Below are 20,330 nucleotides of genomic sequence, written 5' to 3'. Positions count from 1 at the left end.
TTTGACATAAATAAGTGCTAGATCCTGGTTCGATACCAATTAAACCAATGCTAGGTGTCCTACAATAAGGCAGCCGCCGCCTAGGCACCTAGAAATCCGCTTGGACGCCTAAGCGGTGCCTAGGCGATGCCTTGACAGCTATACTCTCATCTTATTCATATCCTGTTGACTTTACTTCTCCTGAGGCATGTTATGGGTGTGAACGCCTACAACAACAAACTCAGCCTTATCCCAACTTGATCGGGGCAACTCCCAAGTTTGCTCTTATATGTTCATTCCGTATTTTATCGTTCCTTGTTTTTCCACACATCCAACGTAACATCCGCATCTCTGCTACACAAAGCTTATCAATATGACACTTTTTAACTGCCCAACATTCTGCCCCATACATCATGGTTGGGCGAACAACAGTCCTATAGAACTTTCCTCTAAGTTTTAGAGGAATACGTTGGTTACACAGCACTCCGGACGTACCTCTACACTTCAACCAACCCACTTTAATTCTCTGTGAAACATCATCCTCTATGTCACCTTCTTTATTTATGATTGATCCCATATATCTAAAATAGTCATTTTGCAGTATCTCTCTTTCCTCAATTCGCACCATCTCAGTATTCATCAAGGTGTGGCTAAAATTACACATCATATACTCCATCTTCGTTCTACTAATCTTAAATCCTCTTGTTTCCAAGGTTGACCTCCAAAGCTCTAACTTAGAGTTAATCCCTTATTTTGTCTGTCATCCACCAAAATGATATCATCAACAAAGAGCATACACCATGGGACCTCGTATTTTATCAGCAAAGAGCATAAACCAATGGACCTACATCAAGTGTGAGTGCCTCCTGATCTTATTTTATCTGGTGTCATTAGAAGGTACGCTTAAAAAATAAAAAATAAAAATAGGATAAACAAATGTACCAAGCAAGCCCAAGATTCTGATATTTGTTTTTGTCTGGGGTAGTTATTTCTAAAATTCTCACAGGGAAGAGAGAGAGAGGGAGAGAGAGAGAGAGATTGATGCAGATTCATCATCAAATAGGGCTTGTTTCATTGGGAATAAGTGTAGGGTTGGGATATATATATGTTGGGCCTTTGTTCCCAAGGGTTTTCTATGTATTAGGCCACTTTAGTGGGCCTAAAATAGGGGTATATAGGTTGCATACGGGATTAGCCCAATACTTATTTTTTATTTTGTGTTTTTAATTGAACCGGTTTAAATTGGTTGCATCCAATTGGTTCAATTGGTCTAATTTAAGTGAAGTGATCCTATTGGCTAAGAGGTTCTTATATCCTATTGGCTAGTAGGGAATCTTCTTTATTTTAAGTAGTTTAAGTTGTTTTTTAAGTCATTAGGACTCTATTTTAGTTTCCTAGTCAGTTTAAGTTATCTAATAGGTTAGGGATTGGGTTAGGCCTTTCTTTTTTAGAGTAGAAGTCTATTTTTGAGTCTTTTATATAAGGTTGAAAGGGGGCAAAGCCTTGGACACGAATTTGATTAATGAAAAAGCTTTTGTTTGCTGCCATAGCTGCTGCTCTGCTTCTGTTGAGTGAACCTTGTGAGTAATATCAAGGCTACCTTGTGGGTAATATCAAGGTGAAGGGATTGGTGGACTCCGATCGACTCCTTGCATCTTGTAGATCGGGAGGTCTTTCTTCTAGTTCTTCAAAGCTGCTACCATTGAAGATTTAATCTTTCAAGTAAGTAGTTTATTAATTCAGCATTTAACCTTCTTCTTCTAATCCTCTAACCTAAGCTCCATCTACTCCTATTATCACCCCTTCCATTAATCCATAGATCCATTAGAACCCTAAAACCCTAAATCCAATTCTGCCCTAAATTGCAGAATTTTGTAACTCATCCAAACCCTAACTTCTTTAGACCAAAATAACCCCTTAGACCTGCCCATTAATACCCTATAAACCTCTTTCCTAAAATCTGCCCCTAAACCCTAGATCTTACAAACAGTCCATTTTCATAAGGCATCCTACCCAAAACCTTAGAATTCCAACCTCAACCAAATTTGATCCAGCTTATACCATTAGACTCATAAAATTCTGCACATCATTACCAAATAAAACCCTAAGTCGAAACCCTAACCATAACCCTAATTCTGCCCTAATTAGCCTAAGCTATCCCAATCGGCCAGCCTTGTTAAGAGATCCTATTACCCTGGTTCCTAGTGGGATTACTCCTACCTAGGACTACATTAGAGATCTATGACTGTTTTGGTGTTTTAGGTGATTGAGGTTGTTTTGGTATTTTAGGTGATTATGATCTTTGAAACGTGAAGGAGGAGGTTCAAAGCTTAATAAGCTGCACTGTAAGGGTCAGAAGTCCTTTTCCCAAGCTGGGGCAAATTTTAGCTCTGCGCTTTTCCTCCATCATTTGCTGCCTTTTTTTTTTAAGATGGGTTTGGCACTTCTTGTTGGTGTGGACGATCTGTTGTCTCTGTGATGGTGGGGGTGTCTGGGTCTTGTTTGCAATTGGATCATTTTGGGGCTTGGTTATGGGTGTTGCAGTTCTTTCTCTTTGATTTTCTCCTAGGTATAATAAACTTACACTTAAATATTGACTATACTTATTTAGAAGCTCATTCACCTCTTTTTATCCTACCCTCCTTTTTCTGAGTGGATATAATTTATTGGAAGAATAACTGCACTTATTGATGTCTGTGACAATCTGGTAATCACAGTTGAATGCTGAAGAAGAACAACAAAAACTCCTAAACAGAAAAACCTATACCCTCAATTAGACAATACAGTTACCCCCTGCGCAAGCCAGTTGTAATCTCCCACATCGGGTTCCCTCTGCGATGAACGTCTATTTACTGCTTGTCTGGCTGTCTGATCTTCCATAGGCTCTTATTTTGTTTGTTTGTGTTTTAGGTTCTTTTTGTTAGTTGTTTCTTTTGGTGTTTCCTTTTACCGCTGTACTGATGGTTGTTAATTAATTAATAAACGAACCAGAAATACCAGTTTTCTATCTGATAATATTTTTGATAGCCACTCCATTGGGCAGTTTCTTTCTTCGCACTAAATGCTTTGTTGTTCATCTGATTTATATTCGTTGGAAACTAACCACACTAGGATATCGTCATTGGTAAGATCGTAGAAAGTATCAATAGGCTCCTTTGGCTGTTTTTAAAAAACATTTATCCTTCATTTTTGGAGTTATGTTTTGGTTTGTTTTCTTTCTTTTTTCGGGTTCTTCCTTTTACACTTGAACTGGTATCAATTTTCTCTTACCTTAGCTGAGCATGAGAGGATGGTAGAAGCATACTCTGTGATGAATGAAAGATTGCAAGAGTCACTTGCCGAACAGGCTCAGTTAGAAGGCTCCATCAGGGAATTGAAGGTAAGAGATGTTCACTATTGAGTTGGGTTGTGTAGTTTTGGTTCTTTTCCTTTTGTTGATATTGTAGTCTCCCAGGCTGAGTTAAAGAGGCATGAACGTGACCATAGCTTGGCACAAAAAGAGATTGTTGACCTTCAGAAGCAGGTATCAGAAGATGATTTTTTATGATTTTGATTCTGAATTTTTCACTATTTATATGCCCATGTTAATTTTTTGCCATTCTTTATTTGTTTATTTCTTGATACAAAAAACAATATGAGATTTGATTAACTTCAAATCTGAAGAGATGGTTATATGAACACTCCCCCCCCAAAAAAAAAAAAAAAAAAAAGAAAAAGAGTAGGATGCTTCACTTTCTGAATCTATAATCCAAAACATTATACATCGATTACATGAAGGTGCAAATATAACGAAAAATATTAATTTCGCTGTGTAGGATCTAATCCATGGAGTCTAATTTTACTTGTGCCTATTTGCTTTTTATTGTAATATTTATTTTTTTATTACTATTTGTAATTGGTGAAGAGAACAAAGAAATAAAGAGACAATAGTAAGAGAATTTGTAGGAAACATAAAAACTCATCATTTTCGGCCATGAACTCTTCTCATTTTTTGTGTGCATGGTGTCACCCATTTCGTATACTTGTGCTGACATGGGTGGATCCATGATGGCGAATTCCACACCCATCTCCTTGGGCAAATTGAGTTACAAAACATGCAGGGGAAGTGTCTACTAACTGAGTACAAAGTGACACAGAAATGCCGTATAGTCTATGAGAATGCTATTTCTTTAATTCTGTTATTCCTTTGACCACTTTTGAATCACTACCATTGTTCATGTGAGGATGAAGTTTGGTCAGTTGGTTGTATCCTCTATCACATGGACTCATGTCTATCCGTGTTTGCTTCAAGGCAGGGGGTGTGAGGTCACTAACCTTGTTAACATTTTGTTATCCCATATTTGGGCATGCTAATATGCACTAGGGTTACTGTTGACCGTTCTTCAGGTGACCATTCTTCTAAAGGAGTGCCGTGATATTCAACTTCGTTGTGGATCAGGGAGTGATATTTATGCTGATGATTCTTTGCTTCCACTTGAAATGCATGATGAGTCTGATGCTGAAAGAGTAATTTCAGAACGGTTGGTAAGTGAATTTTTTATTGCATTTGATCTTATTTCAATTCGTTTATCTTCAATAATGACTGATCATTTTTGGGGAAACAGTTGACTTTTAAAGATATAAATGGATTAGTGGAGCAGAATGTCCAGCTCCGAAGTCTTGTTCGTAGCTTATCGGACCAGAATGAGAAAATAAATGCAGAGCTACGGGTAACTTAAAATGTTTTGCTCTATGTTCTTGTTGATTGTTGGACTGGGTAGTATTTACCTTGGGCGGCTCCTTTGGGTTTCAGGAGAAGTTTGAATTGGAGCTTCAAAGGCATGGTGAAGAGGCTGCCACTAAAGTTTTGACTGTGTTGAAAAGAGCTGAGGAACAAGGGCGCATGATAGAATCGCTCCACAGCTCTGTAAGTCTTCTGTCATTTTTTTTGGGGGGGGGGGGGAGGGAGAGGGATTGAATAATCATGTGCCATTTTCCATTTGACTCTTCAGAAAGACGTATTTTTACAGGGCAACTTAAGTTTGACTATTTCTATCATAGTTGTCAAGGCATCACCTATGCTGCCCCCTAGGCTTTCAGGCCCCTTGCTGGACACCTTCTTGTGTTGCCTAGGCGTCCAGCCCCTGTCCAATGCCTTGGTTGCTTAGTCTCCTTGACAACTATGATTTCTATTTCTGCTCTATCTTTGACTAACCATTTGTTTCTGGTAGATGATTATCTTAATTTGTGCCACTTTGTGTCTCCTTCTCTTTATTAGGTCGCAATGTATAAAAGATTATATGAAGAGGAACTTAAACGTCATGCATCTTATCCTCATTCTACTGAAGCTGTTTCAGGTTTTGTTGCTAAACCTTGCCTGTGGAAATTTTTTTTTTTTCTTTTAAATAATTGTACTCATGTTTGCCAGTCATGTTTACACACCTTGTCTTGTGTTATTTATGAGACATTTAAGCAGTGGAATATTTGCATAGTAGATATTATCATATTCTTCTTTTGCTTTTTCTGCTGCTTCATCCGCTGCCCTCTCTTGTTTTAAATCATTGTTTATTTCTTTGAGTTCTGGAATGCAGAGGATGGAAGGAAAGATCTTATGCTTCTTCATGAAGTTTCTCAGGTATGGTTTCTGCACTGTATAAGTAGGTATGTTCATGCTGTCTCCCAGTATCTGAACGTTTCTATTTTATAATATTTTTGTAGGAGGCTACGAATAAGGCCCATGAACAGGCAACTGAACGTGTTAAAAGTCTTGAAGAGGAGTTGGCCAAGTCTAGGTAAACCAATGGCTTTCTCTTAATTATGTTCAGAATAGTTTGAGGTGGCTATTTTAGCCTTACCTTTGAGATGAGTGCTTGGTGTTGAGCTCATTTTTTTTTTTTTTTTCTGTTTGATAAGAAATGTACACTTGGATTTCTAAGTCTTTTTTTTTAACCCAGTAATTTGCTCTGGGTTGTAAAACTTTATTCCCCACATGGCCCTTGGCTGAGACCGGAAATTTTCAAAATTTACATTAATAATCTTGTGTTACTCCTCTATGATCCCATGATGGGTGTTTTGGACTAGAGAGCATTTATGAACATGAAATAAAAAATAATAATTTTTTTAATTTGATTTGGAGCTAATAGGTTTTCGTACAATGAAGTGTGTGGTTCTAGTTGAGGAATATGTCAGACACCTAGCAGTCAGAATTTGAATGAATTGGGAAAAATTAGAAAGTTTAGGGTTCTAATAGTGGGTTCGGTAAAAGTAGAAAAATGTTCTAGGGTTTAAAATGATGTTATCAGTATGTTCTCATTTTAGAAAAACGGCTTGAGGAGGAAAGAACAGGTTCAGGATTTTAGCAGATGGCAAGGGACCTATGTATTTATTGGAGAATGTGAGGAACTTGAAGGGGAAGTCAATAGCAGACTTGTGGCTAGGTAGTTCTGGCTTCTCTAGGTATTGCATTATAAATTTATAATTAGACTGGCATCTCAGATAGAGTATTCACCATTTCTGAGTAATTTGGCTCATCACTGGTCTACTGACTACTATTTCTTGCTTGGTCCATTCTTCCAAGTTAATGCTGCAGAAATGTACAATATTTGGACAGCTAGTCAGGAGGACTACACTTTAGACCTTTTTCACATGGTCCTCTTAGAGAACCTCAAGATTCTTCAACTGCATTCGAATGGGGTTGGTGATGTAGTCCTAGGTAGGAATAGTCCCACTAGGAGCCAGGGTAATAGGATCACTTAACAAGACTGGCCGACTGGGACAGCTTAGGCTAAATAGGGCAGAAATTAGGGTTAGGGTTAACTAATGGTAATGGGGTTTATAGGGTTTTAATATGCAGGTTTTAAGGGTCTTAATGGACTAGGTTTGGTTAGGTTTCAATAAGTTTTTAAATTTCAGAAATTTTAGGTTTAGGATTTCGGGTTTTAGGTTTTAGGAAAAGAGATCAATTTAGGGTTGGGAGGGGGAATTCTGGACAGGGCTTTTGGCCGAGTGATAAGGGCAGTATGGGGAAGGTTCGAGTGTAATATGGTTAAATTCTGTAGGCTGGTTAGGTCTGGGCAGGTTTTAGAGTGAAGCTAGGGTTATGGGAATCGATTAGGGTTAAGTGGAGGATTAAGAAGAGGAATGAAATTGCAGAATTATAAAACTACTTACTTGAATTAACACTGATCTCCAACAGTAGCAGATTGAAGAAAAGCTAAGAGAGGACCTCCCGATCTACCAGATGCAAGGAGTCACTGGGGATTCCAATCCTTCAACCTTGATATTACTCACAAGGGGGGGTCTTGATATGACACACAAGACAGTCTCTGAAGAGAGAAGCAGCAGCAAAACAATATTTTTTATTAATCAAATTCGTATTCAATAATGGCCTCCCTCACAAACTTATATAGAAGACTAAAAAATAGACTTAGACACTAAAAAGGAATGGCCTAACCCTATCCCTAACCTATTAGGTAACTTAAACTGACTAGGAAACTAGAATACTAAAGGAAATAAACTCAAAACATGGCTGGACTTATAGAGTTGTCACATGACCACTTAAGTTGTCACATGATAACTTAAATTGAACCAATTGGATACAACCAATTAAAAAACATAAAAATAAACTAAGTATTGGGCTAATCCCGTATGCAACCTATATATCCCTAGTTTAGGCTCATTAAAGTGGCCTAATACATAGAAAACCCTTGGGAACAAAGGCCCAACATGTATATAACCCAACCCTAGGCCTATTTCTAAAGAAATAAGCCAATTTCTATGATGAACCTGCATCAACTCTCCCCAACTTGAAAAAATTCGTCCTCAAATTTTGCAGTGATGGGGGGGGGGGGGAATCAACATGTGATCAATAGCTTTGACCATCCCCAAACAAAATTCCGATGAGGCAGGAACATTGGGGATAGAGTCTTCAATGCGTGGAGCTTTCTCTTCGAAGAACCATGGTGGTATAACAAACTCTATGTGTTCTTTCTTTGAATCAGCAGCAACTGTCAATGTCTCGTCCATAGAGCCTTCAGTGTTAGCAACCTTCTCATCTAATGCGTGAGACACAAGCTCCACATCTTCAAGAACAGCATCTTGAAGGTCATTGTTTTCCTTTGGAATGCTCTCATCAACTTTTCATCTTCTACTGTCTCAGCTGTGTCTACTTTGTTTTCTTCAATGTATACCTCTTCAGTAGAATCTTCTACAATTGCGTTTTGGGCCTCCACATCAATTTGATGGCCAAGCTTCTCAATTATGATCTCAACTACTGGTGCAGCTTGGTCTACTTGAATTTCTTTAGTTATCGGTTCATGAATCTCTTCAACACAAACTGCCTTAGTAGAATCTTTTGTTGGTACATCCGCCATTGGTAAAACTTCAAACACAGTCGATGCCACTTGCATTTGAGTTGACATGTTCGGTAGTCCCTGTGGCTGTACAGTCGATGTGGTCACATTTGGTTGTAACCCTTTTAGAGTAAACAAATGGTATAGACGGTGTCGATCAGGTAGGACACACGAGTTGTTTTCAGGTCCAATTCAACCTTCTCACTCGTCCAACCAATTACAACCTACTGCAATAACGCTCCTTGGAGATGGTACCGGCTTACACCAAGCACTGTCAGAGTATGAGGAACACTCAAATTCAACAAAGACTTGACCTGTAGGCATGATGCAAATCTCTCCTGACTGGGACAACATATCCACCACGGATTGTGAAATAATGTTGTTACGTCGCCTCTCATCAACAATTAATATGGCTGTGCTCCCATTGGGTAGACGAACTCGGGTCTTAAAAACGAATGGAGGTGGGTCTTTCGAGGTTTGGTTGGAGCTTCCCTCTACCATAGTTCTGATACCAATTTGATGTAGTCTTAGGTAAGGGTGTCAAAATGAAACCGAAACCGAATACCGAAACCGGAACCAACCATTTACGATCGAATCGAATCGGGCCGCAAAAAAATGGTGCGATTCTGATTTCACATGTTCTCTATTCGGTTCGGTTCAGTTCAGAACTGGATAACCGTCGGTTAACCGCCAATTTTGAACCGAATAGAACCGGATAGAATCCAAGAGTCCATAACTAATGTATAATACCTGTGGAGGGTTAGCTTGTTCAGTATAGGTACCAACTTACGATTTCTTCATTTTTCTTTTATTACACTTAAGAAATTAACAAGAAAAATTTACATTAACTTTGCATAACAGAGAGGTGTTGGAATCTCTGGAGCAGAAAATTCTAATGGGTGGAGACGGGAACATCTAAGCTCATCTTTGTTGCGTTGGAACTCTTAGAAGAAGCTAAAGAATGCAAATTAAAGTGACGTGGATGCATCTTTGTAGAATGTCGATGGTTAATTATGGACTGTTGGATTGAGAATGGAGCTTGGAAGCATAACATTATAGAATATTAGATTATTCAGTCATTTTTCCTTGGGGATAATTTTGATGATTAGAACTTCTTTTGTTTGCTTGATTTTGGTGGTGTTGGAAACCTTATGGAATCATCTTTTGAACAAGATCAAGATCTTTTATTTAATGCTTGGTGTTAATTTTTGATAGGGTTCTATGTTGATTGCTTATATTCTGATTTGTTTATGAAATGGGTTAATTGAATTAAAGGGTACAAAGGTGGAAGGTTGAGTATTAATTATAAGGTTTTGTTAGTGATATTCTGATTTGTTAATTATATTCTAATTTGTTTATGAAATATACAATTTCTCCCACATAACAAGGAAATGGATGATAGAATTAAAGGGTACAAAGTTGAAACCATATGTGAACTGGTATGACAAACCGCATGTAAACCGGTTGTTAGCCGTATAATAAAAACCGAATAGAAACCGCGAAAACCGCACCGCATATAAAACGATTTTGATTTTGGGTGATTCTTATCCGGTGCGGTTTTGATTTCTACCTTGCAAAATGTGCACCGAACCGGAACCGCACCGTATAATCAAAACCGCACCGTTTGACACCCTTAGTCCTAGGTGGGAATAGTCCCACTAGGAGCCAGGGTAATAGGATCACTTAACAAGGCTGGCCGATTGGGACAGCTTAGGCTTAATAGGGCAGAAATTAGGGTTAGGGTTAACTAATGGTAATGGGGTTTATAGGGTTTTAATATGCAGGTTTTAAGGGTCTTAATGAACTAGAATTGGTTAGGTTTGAATAAGTTTTTAAATTTCAGAAATTTTGGGTTTAGGGTTTCGGGTTATAGGTTTTAGGAAAGGAGATCAATTTAGGGTTGGGAGGGGGAATTCTGGACAGGGCTTCTGGCCGAGTGATAAGGGCAGTATGGGGAAGGTTCGAGTGTAATATGGTTAAATTCTGTTGGCTGGTTAGGTCTGGGCAGGTTTTAGAGTGAAGCTAGGGTTATGGGAATCGATTAGGGTTAAGTGGAGGATTAAGAAGAGGAATGAAATTGCAGAATTATAAAACTACTTACTTGAATTAACACTGATCTCCAACAGTAGCAGATTGAAGAAAAGCTAAGAGAGGACCTCCCAATCTACAAGATGCAAGGAGTCACTGGGGATTCCAGTCCTTCAACCTTGATATTACTCACAAGGGGGGGTCTTGATATGACACACAAGACAGTCTCTGAAGAGGGAAGCAGCAGCAAAACAATATTTTTTATTAATCAAATTCGTATTCAATGCTGGCCTCCCTTACAAACTTATATAGAAGATTAAAAAATAGACTTAGACACTAAAAAGGAATGGCCTAACCCTATCCCTAACCTATTAGGTAACTTAAACTGACTAGGAAACTAGAATACTAAAGGAAATAGACTCAAAACATGGCTGGATTTATAGAGTTCTAATCCTGCCCAACTTACATCACATGACCACTTAAGTTGTCACATGACCACTTAACCAAGTCACATGATCATTTAAATTGAACCAATTGGATGCAATCAATTTGAACCGGTTCAATTAAAAAATATAAAAATAAACTAAGTATTGGGCTAATCCCGTATGCAACCTATATATCCCTAGTGTAGGCTCATTAAAGTGGCCTAAAACATAGAAAACCCTTGGGAACAAAGGCCCAACATGTATATAACCCAACCCTAGGCCTATTTCTAAAGAAATAAGCCAATTTCTATGATGAACCTGCATCGAGTTGGTCGGGGAATGAAATTTGTAACTCCAATGGTGATCTTGGGCCTACTCATGGTTTAATAAATCGCTCTTGTAACTTCTAGAGTCGGGATGACCCCTTGTTTGACTTTGGCTTCATAATAAAAAAGCTTCTTGTAAATTTCAACATTGCCTGATACATTTGTGAACATGTAGTTGCTAATTAAAATAGGCTAAGCTTCAAGCCCAGATGGAGTCCCAATAGAAGTGTGGAAGAGCTTAAGAATTTGTGGCTTATCTTGGTTAACTAAGCTGTTTAATAAGATTATGTGCACCGAGAGAATGCCTGATGAATGGAGGAGAAGCACTATGGTCCTGATTTACAAAAATTAAGGCGATATCCAAAGTTGTAATTGCTATAAAGGCTTAAAACTAATGAGTCATACTATGAAATTGTGGGAGAGGGTTGTTGAAACACACTTGCGAAAAGAGACCACTATTTCGGAGAACCAATTTGGTTTTATGCCAGGAAGACCCACAACAGAAGCTATCTACCTACTTTGGAGAGTGATGGGAAGATTTAGAGAGAGCAAGAAGGATCTTCATATGGTCTTTATTGACCTAGACAAAGCTTATGATAGAGTTCCTAGAGATTTATTCTGGCATGTGCCATGTAGAAGAAATGTTTCAAGTAAATATGTGGACATAATTAAACATATGTATGATGGTGTGGTGACTAGTGTAAGAACCGTGGGAAGTTAAGGTAGTGAATTCCCAATTACAGTTGAGTTATATCAATGATCTAAGAACTGGGGGAGGTCAAGGTAGTGAATTCCCAATTATAGTTGGGTTATATCAATGATCAGCTTTGAGCCCTTATCTATTTGCGCTTATCATGGATGAGTTAACCAGAGACATCCAAGGAGAGATTCTTTGGTGTATGCTTTTTGCTGATGACATTGTTTTAGTGGATGAGACAAAAGCTGGAATTAATGCCAAACTGGAGTTATGGAGATCAACCTTGGAATCAAAAGGTGTTAAGATAAGTAGAACGAAAATGGAGTATATGTTATGTAACTTTAGCAACTCTGAGGCGGATAATGAGGTGGTGAAAGTTGATGAGATGGAGATTCCGCAAAGTCACCATTTTAGGTATCTATGATCAATTATCAATAAGGAAGGTAATATAGAAGATGATGTCTCACAGAAGATTAAAGTAGGATGGATGAAGTGGAGAGGTGCATCCAGAGTGTTATGTGATCGACGAATTCCTTTAAAGCTTTAAGGAAAATTTTACAAGACAGTCATAAGACCGGGTATGATGTATGTTGTGGAGTGTGGGCCTGTTGAGAAGCGTCATATAGATAAGTTAAGTGTAAAGCGGAGATGAGGATCTTGAGATGGATGAATGGCAAAACAAGGAAGGATAAAATAAAGAATGATCATGTTAGAGCTGGTTAGGGAGTAGCCCCGATTCAAGATAAGATATGAGAAAGTCGTTTAAGGTGGCATGGCTATGTTCAACGGAGGCCTTTGGATGCTCTAGTTCGGAGGAGTGACTTGATTCAGATTGAAGGTACTAAAAGAGGTAGGGGCAGGCTTTAAATGACGCTAGGAGAAGTGGTGAGGAAAGACATCATAGTTTAGGTCTTGTTTCACGTATGACGTCGAATAGAGCTGATTGGAGGGCAAGGATCCGTGTAGCCGACCCCAGTTAGTTTGTATAAGATTGGTTTGTAGTTGTTGTTGATGTGTTCATTTTTTTTAATTTTATTATTAATATTTTGTCTTTGCAAGGATCCATGTAGCCCGACCCCATTTAGTTGGGATAAGGCTGGGTTGTTGTAGTTGTAGTTGCTAATGAGATAATAGTTTAATGGGACTACCCGACTGACACTTGGGGAGGGTTCATGTATTGAAGACATCAATGAGGAAGGCTGTTTCTATTGGCAAAATTTTTAATAATCATGTTTTTGGGAAGTCTAGTGGTGAAGATCGGAAATGTATCAAGATTAATTGGAAAAACACTTGAGAAAGTGCAGTAATATTGTTTCCTACAGGTGGAAATCAGTTGAAGGCATGGGTGGCAATGGAAAAGGTAGTAGCTAGGATGGTTAAAGGAACGGTAGTATCACACACACTTTCCTTTTGACAGAGTTATGTGATTCTGTCTAATATGGTAGAGAGTCCTAGTAACCTCCTCGATAAGGATCCTTCAAGATTAACTTTGGCGGATCATCTTTTGAAAATCTGGAACCTTCAGGTGTAGGTGGTATGATAAGAACTGCCAATGCAGATGTGCTGGGGGCATTTTGAGGTCCCGTTGGTGTGGGGAACTTAATCAGAACAGAGTTTCTTTACTTGCAGATGTTGCTGCAGTTTGCATTGGCTGAAGGATTTCTCAATGTCATTGATGAAGGCAATTTTGCTATTATGACATCATGGGCTTGGACCTGCTCAAAAGGACCCTGGCTTTTCGCTCGCATCATTTAAGTATTTAACTAACAAAGTTCTAAGCCTCTCAATGAACTGCTCACTTAACTGAAATCCTAGGTGAGCGAATTTGTTAGCAGATAAGGAGTTTTGGTGGTTCTACTTTGCTGCTGCTTGATTTCCCTTTAATAAATTTATCTTTTGCTTATCAAAAAAAAAGGGGGGGGGGGGAGAGATTCACTCGTAGACGGTTCCTCACCTATCTTTAGCAGCAAAATTCTGTCTTAGTGTTGTCAGAGCTTTCCTCTCTCTCTCTCTCTCTCTTTGCCCCCTTTTGATGTTTCTTTATTCCAATCAGCATATCCTTTGTAGCTTGAGGTTAAAAAATTCCTATTTTTGCTGTTGGGGGGCGTTGGGGGGGGGGGGGGGGAGCAGATTACAGCCAGAAATTGCAATAATTTTTTGTAACTTTTTTACATGTGTTGTGGGTTATTTTGAAATTCTGTGTTCTTGTCTGCTGCAATTTGTTTGGTTTCCTTCGCTGTCTGAGGTATTTATTGGTACTCAATACATCTGGAATTTGGTCTCTAAATCGGATATGTATGATTCGAGTGCACAAATGTTTGTTGCCACAAGGCCCACAACTGTTAACATAATGTTGTTTCCTAGTTCAAGTTTTTAAGTATTATGTTCTTGTGTTGTCCTGGATGACCGCTTTTCCAAAGTGTTCAGGTACCTTCATTTTGTGTTTGCCTGTAACTAGTGTTTTACTTTTACCTTCTTTTTGTGTTTGCCTTTAACTAGTGTTTTACGTTTGTTTTTCCTCCCTCTCTTTGGGGTGGGTTTGGTTGTTGCTTGGGGCCTTGGGCTAGGTTGGTGTTGGTTGATGAACTAATTTTGTCATAGCCATCAATCTGATTCATGTCTACATTTAGGAGTTCGGCTACGTCATTACGGCTAGAGCGTGATAAGCTGGCTATGGAAGCTAATTTTGCACGGGAGAGACTTGATAGTTATATGAAAGAGTTTGAGCACCAGGTAACTGAGGAAGTTATAATTTTCGAACATTTTCATCTATTTATGTAGCCATCTGCTTATCCATTGCCTACGTAATAATGGATACTGTGTAATGTCCCAGAGAGGTGAAAATAATGGAATTCAAGCCAGAAACGTAGAGTTCTCGCAGTTGGTAGTTAACTATCAACGAAGGCTAAGGGAGAGTGCGGAGGCTTTGCATGATGCCGAGGAAACTTCACGGAAATTAACTATGGAGGTGGGAATTATTTCTGCAGACTGTTCGCTTAAATTTCTTATGACGGTACTCATTTTATCTGTTATGCTTTGTCAGGTTTCTATATTGAAGCATGAAAAAGAAGTGCTCTTGAATTCTGAGAAAAGAGCTTTGGATGAAGTTCGTAATGTAATGGAGAGGGTCCATCGTCTTCAGGTTGGAACAAAGTGCTTGAGAAATCTTTCTTTGTTGGAAGTCCTGTACAGATTATTTATAAATTTTTTATGCAGACAAGTTTGGACACAATTCAGAGTGTTGAGGAAGTTCGTGAGGTAGGTCTTTCAAGTTTGTTTGTATCTTATTGTAATTGCTATGCTTCAATCTTTTTGTAAAAGGTTACCTTACATTCACCTCTTGGATTTACAGGAAGTCAGAGCTTTGGAAAGAGCTAAACAAGAGGAGTACACAAAACAACTTGAGGTGTGCCTTATTTATACTTCATCTATTCTTTTTATTTCTTCATTACTTGCTTGTTTTTTTTTTATCATTTTTTTTTCTTTATTCCCCTGGCTATATATTCCTTGGTAACTTTCTAGGTTGCTTAAATTCTGTTCTGATCCCCTAATAAGTGTTGGTTTGGGGGTACAAATGCAGCCAAGCTTGGTTGGGTGGATCTATTTCCTGCCACATGGAATGCTATTTATTGATTATGATCGGTTTGGAAATGTTTGAACAAATCAACATTTTGAAGAGATCTAGAGATATCAGAGCTGATAATACTAGGGATTTGGATCCTCTGCGGCCTGGGGTTGAGTGGCCATCGTGCTGTGCTCAATCCACAGCCGGCCACGTGGATTTCATGCCAATCCAATGGTTGGTAGACGGAGGCAATTCAAAATTCAAAATTACCGCTCAAAATAAAAAAATGTCAGGCCGCCGTCTACCAACCATTGGATTGGCATGAAATCCAAGTGGCAGCCTGTTGATTGAGCGCAGCATGATGGCTTCTCAATCCCAGGCCGCAGAGGATCCAAATCGTAATACTAGGGTACAACCACAACAGATTCTTTGTGTATGGGGGGGGGGGTGTGGCATACAGTTGAGGATCAAGAAATTTGAAGTGTGACCATTCTGAGAGTCACTTATCTGTCCAATTTTCTTTTTTGAAATCTCCAGATTAGCCCTGGCCGGAATAGACCTTCTAGCCAAGCTTGGGTTTATGCTGACCAATGAGATGTTCTGAAGCAGTTCCTGGGTTCTGACAGAGATCCTTTTAAGTGTGCTGATTGGTGTTGGGATTGTGGTGGTTTTTATGCTCCAAGGAGGTAGGAAGATGGGGCTTTGAGCATTTCCATAGTTGTCAAGGCGTTCAGGCGTTTTGGTCGACTTGGGCACCTTGGTCGCCTACGCGGGAGCCTTGGACGCGATGGTTGCCTACTTGGTGTTGCCTTGAATTTTTACCCTCTCCAACGCCTTGGGTCGCCTAACCGTCGTGACAACTATGCTTTGAGGTAGAGCAACCTAATATCTAGCATGCGAGTCCTGCAGAGTTCACTATTTTTGAGCGGTAGCAAGACACTGATATTAAGGAGACCTGATTTTGAATCAACCACACAAGAGGCCCACTCGATCCCAATTCCAGCCCAGTCTGCTGGCTGGTTTGACCTGTAGAACCAACCTTCTATTTTGGTGCTATCCCAGTATCTCCCAACTCCACCATCAGAATTGAGTGAAAATTTCAGCAGTGCCTTCCCTCCATACAAGCTTCAATTGATCCAAGCTTGGTTGCATTCCAATGGCTGGTTTGGTTTGAAACCTTAACCTTCTAAATCTGCCTTTGTTTTTAATTCTGATTTGCTACCCTTATTGATGGTCTGCTGCATCCGTTCGATCCTACTGTAGAGTGGTTCTTACCTGTACCCCTTCTACATTATAAGACATTTGTACAGTGGTTGAGTGTCATCTACTGATCTAAGTTTTGTCAAGAAGTCTAGGGTTCAAATCATGTTAGAATGAGTTAGAAGTAAATTTAACACATGCAGATTATACACAAAGTATATAGAGGGCAAGGTGGTGGGTGGTTCTTGGTTTGACAATCTCAGGTTAGTAGGGATGTAAACGGGATCGGATGTGATCAGACCTGGATATTCCCTGTCCGGATACGGATATCCCGAAATGGATATGGATGCGAATCGAATTCGGATTTTCGGTTATCTGTTTACATCTCTGACATGTGTAACCCAGACCTTCCTCCCCCCAACGGATATGATTCACTCTCAATCCATGTTTTGCTCTCATAATTCTCATTTCCTCATTCTTTAGAACCTGTTGAATCTTCGAAAACCCTCTATATCATTAGTTGGATATCTATTCAGATCTGATAATTTTTTTTTCCTGGATTATTTGAACAAAAATTCGGATACCCCTAAACGGATATAGGTACCCCTAAATGGATACGGATTTTCGGGTACCCATTTACATCCCTACAGGTTAACAATTCAACCACTTTTGTAGTATGGGTCATTCACAAGTCAACAGATTTAAAGACACAATGGATCAGGTGTTGATCAACTTGTTTTAGTGCTAGGTTAAGGGTCACTTAGACAAGTTGGGTTGGCCGGTTATTAGGCACTGGCTTCTGGAGTTTACTTCTGTACAAATGATGGACTGGCAACAGTAAATCTTTTATCAGAGTTTGTGCGAACATCTGTGATCTGTTATCATAGTTGTCAAGGACTGTTGTAGGTCCCAGGGCCCTTCAGAATGCACGATGCCTGCACTCAGCTAATATTTTACAACTTGGTATTCACCTTGGTTGCAAGGCCTTGTAGTCGCCTTGGAGAAGTTTTGCCCTACGCGGGTGCCATTTAGGGTTAAAAGAAATTACGTCTTATGTTTAGTTGGATGTGTTTATGGTGCATCTTATTTCTGCTTATCTAAGGTGGGTTGAAATTAGAAAACAATAAAACTCAGGGGTTAAAATTGACCCCAAATTTTTTTTTTTTTGAAAAATTAAATATATCTAAGGCCTGAAATCATGGTAATTGAAAAAACAACTACTTCACTTGATCTTTTATTGTTTGTTTTGATTGATTGGTTTGTGAATGTTAGATGTCTCCTATTTATTATATTCTTAATATTGCTACTAAATAGACTAGACAACATAAATTGGTTGGGATATTAGTAACTAACATAACCTAAAGTGTCCTAAACCCTGTTTTATGCATGACTTTTACCAATGGCCTAGGCCCTTTGCAGTTGGGCTCCAAGGCTCCTGGCCATTGTCCTGAAAACGGTCTATTTTAGAGTGGCTATTTTTACCAGGTCTTAAGTCGTGTTGGAAAAACGTTTTGGAGCCAGCTGGTTTGCTTGGTTGGTGATTGATGTAGAGCTATTGTATAGCTGGGCAATTTGTATGCTGTCTGGGAGCAAATTGATATATGTGTAATCATATTTAATTTTGATATTTTCAGATATGGAGTGAAAGTTCTCATTATTCTTATCCAAAAAGTGAAGAAGAAAAGACCTTTAACCAAATAATTATGTAGAAATGTGTAACCCACAGTGGGCCCTCTTTTAGCTAATATTCATGTCGGGAATACATGTATAGAAATTACTTAACGTATTGTCCCCACTCTATCTACAGAATTAAAAAAAAAAAAAAAAATCAAAAAGAGTATTAGTTATTCACTCTCTGTGTTTTGGCCTTCCCTTTTGGTCACCTTTTTTTTCTTCTTGTTATCTTATCTGTATTCTCTCTCCTTTGTACTAGTTTCACTGTTTTAGCATGGTTAGATATGGCGTAGTTTGTCTTCTAAGTTCCGTCTGGTATCATCTCTCTGTAGAATTCAGTCAGATCATATATTAAGTATGATTTGATTATGGAAATTCGTTGTTTCAGTTGATTGTTTATGGAAATTCATTGTTTTTATTGTAATTTGTAGCAAGTACTCTAATATCTACTAATTGATGTAATTATGTAGAGGGAATGGGCTGAAGCAAAGAAAGAGCTTCAAGAAGAGCGTGATAATGTTCGTACTCTTACCTTTGATAGGGAAAATACATTAAAAAACGCTATGAAACAAGTGGAAGTAATGAGTAAGGAACTAGCAGATGCGCTCCGGGCTGCTGCTACAGCTGAGGCCAAGGCAGCAGTTGCTGAGGTCCGTGTTCTTTTGCAATAAATTTCTTCATTATGTTACGATTTCTTTTTTCCGATGGGAATCAGCTTCCACATCAATATTATGACCTTCAGCACGCCCAACGGAGGAAAATGAACTTTGTCCAATACTTATCCCTCTCTTATTGTTCTTCAGGCCCGATGTTCTGATCTAGAGGTGAAGATCAAATCTTCTAAAAATAAGGTGTGTAAATTGTTTCATTTTGCTACCTTCTTGATGTATTATTTCTGTTTTGTGATGACTGCCTGATGATTATAGTTTTAGAGTTCGATTTCGACCTGAGTTTCTACCCAGGTCGAAACTGCAGTATTTATCTGGTTCACTTCGGTGGTCAAATGGTTATATTTTGGCATGAAACTTCGTGGAAACCCTAATCAAGCATCTGTAGACATATTTGAACCTTTAATTAGTAAAAAAAAATGCACCCAAAATGGTAGCTTGGCTTCAGCCCTAGGCTGGTACTGTACACTATATGTTTTGGTATCCTATTTTACACATGATTTAGTACTAGAAAACACAATATTCAATAAAACAAATTGAAATACATATTAAAAGTGAAGAAAAATCATTTAATAGTACTCCAATGTCAAAAAGTCGTCATGGACAATTAATAGGTGTTGATTATTTTAGAATTGTTTACATATGTTTGAAGCTTTAGATTGGAAAAAAATAACACCTAAGTGGTAATTTGGCGTTGGATCCCTATGACATATAGTGATGATGTCATCCTATCCATAGTTCAAGATCTTGCAATATATTGGTATCTCGGGCTGGTCGAGATATTCGAAATATTCGAAATTTACCGAAATTTCGCTGAAATATGGTATTTTCTGCCATATTTCGGCACTTCATCTGGGTGGGTTTATTGGCCATATTAAGGCCTGATACTTCATGTACACTCTTATTTAAGCTAAATAAACACATTTAAAACTTCATATTACGAAAAAATGAACTCAAAGTGGTGTTTTGGGTATGCACCCTTGATTGACAGTATACAGTCGAACCCTGAGGTATAAATAGTTAAATACCCATTGTATAAGTACTCAAAGACATAATAACAAATTGAAACAAAGTAATCAATAAAAAATAAAGCAAAATGTAGCCTTTAGTTTAAACTTTAAACTTAAAAATTCATAAGTGCATAAAGTCAGTAGTTCAATACTCAATAGTCAATATACAAAGTCAGAAGTTCACAAGTCACAAGTCACAAGTCACAACTCACAAGTCAGAAGACTCACAATTGTCATGAAACAAATCCTAATAATAATTGCTAGGCCTTCCTAGATCAACCCCACTCATGCTCCACTGGAGTCGACGTCTATTGCTCTCTGTCTGAAGGACATACGTTGACCACGGTATAGTTTTGGAGAAGAAACAAGTGTAGTCATCCACAAATCACAATTGCCATGTAAATGGAGTCATCAACATACTGAAGGTA

At 38.6% G+C, this 20,330-nt stretch overlaps 1 protein-coding gene across 2 annotated transcripts in view; it reads left to right on the top strand.

The window, feature by feature from the left end:
• The window catches only part of LOC122639508 (nuclear-pore anchor), a 113,243-nt gene that overhangs the window by 40,590 nt on the left and 52,323 nt on the right, over nt 1–20,330 (top strand). For both annotated transcript variants that reach the window (XM_043832373.1, XM_043832372.1), the window contains exons 13-27: nt 3,255–3,358; nt 3,434–3,502; nt 4,366–4,503; nt 4,584–4,688; nt 4,772–4,885; nt 5,237–5,315; nt 5,550–5,593; nt 5,677–5,750; nt 14,416–14,518; nt 14,619–14,753; nt 14,829–14,927; nt 15,002–15,043; nt 15,138–15,191; nt 18,695–18,874; nt 19,028–19,075. In XM_043832373.1, the coding sequence (XP_043688308.1) occupies nt 3,255–3,358; nt 3,434–3,502; nt 4,366–4,503; nt 4,584–4,688; nt 4,772–4,885; nt 5,237–5,315; nt 5,550–5,593; nt 5,677–5,750; nt 14,416–14,518; nt 14,619–14,753; nt 14,829–14,927; nt 15,002–15,043; nt 15,138–15,191; nt 18,695–18,874; nt 19,028–19,075 (1,388 nt within the window). The remainder of the gene's footprint in view (nt 1–3,254; nt 3,359–3,433; nt 3,503–4,365; nt 4,504–4,583; nt 4,689–4,771; nt 4,886–5,236; nt 5,316–5,549; nt 5,594–5,676; nt 5,751–14,415; nt 14,519–14,618; nt 14,754–14,828; nt 14,928–15,001; nt 15,044–15,137; nt 15,192–18,694; nt 18,875–19,027; nt 19,076–20,330) is intronic.

This window comes from Telopea speciosissima, chromosome 9 (genome assembly GCF_018873765.1).
Source record: "Telopea speciosissima isolate NSW1024214 ecotype Mountain lineage chromosome 9, Tspe_v1, whole genome shotgun sequence".
NCBI lineage: Eukaryota > Viridiplantae > Streptophyta > Magnoliopsida > Proteales > Proteaceae > Telopea > Telopea speciosissima.
This window is presented reverse-complemented; position numbering and strand designations above follow the sequence as displayed.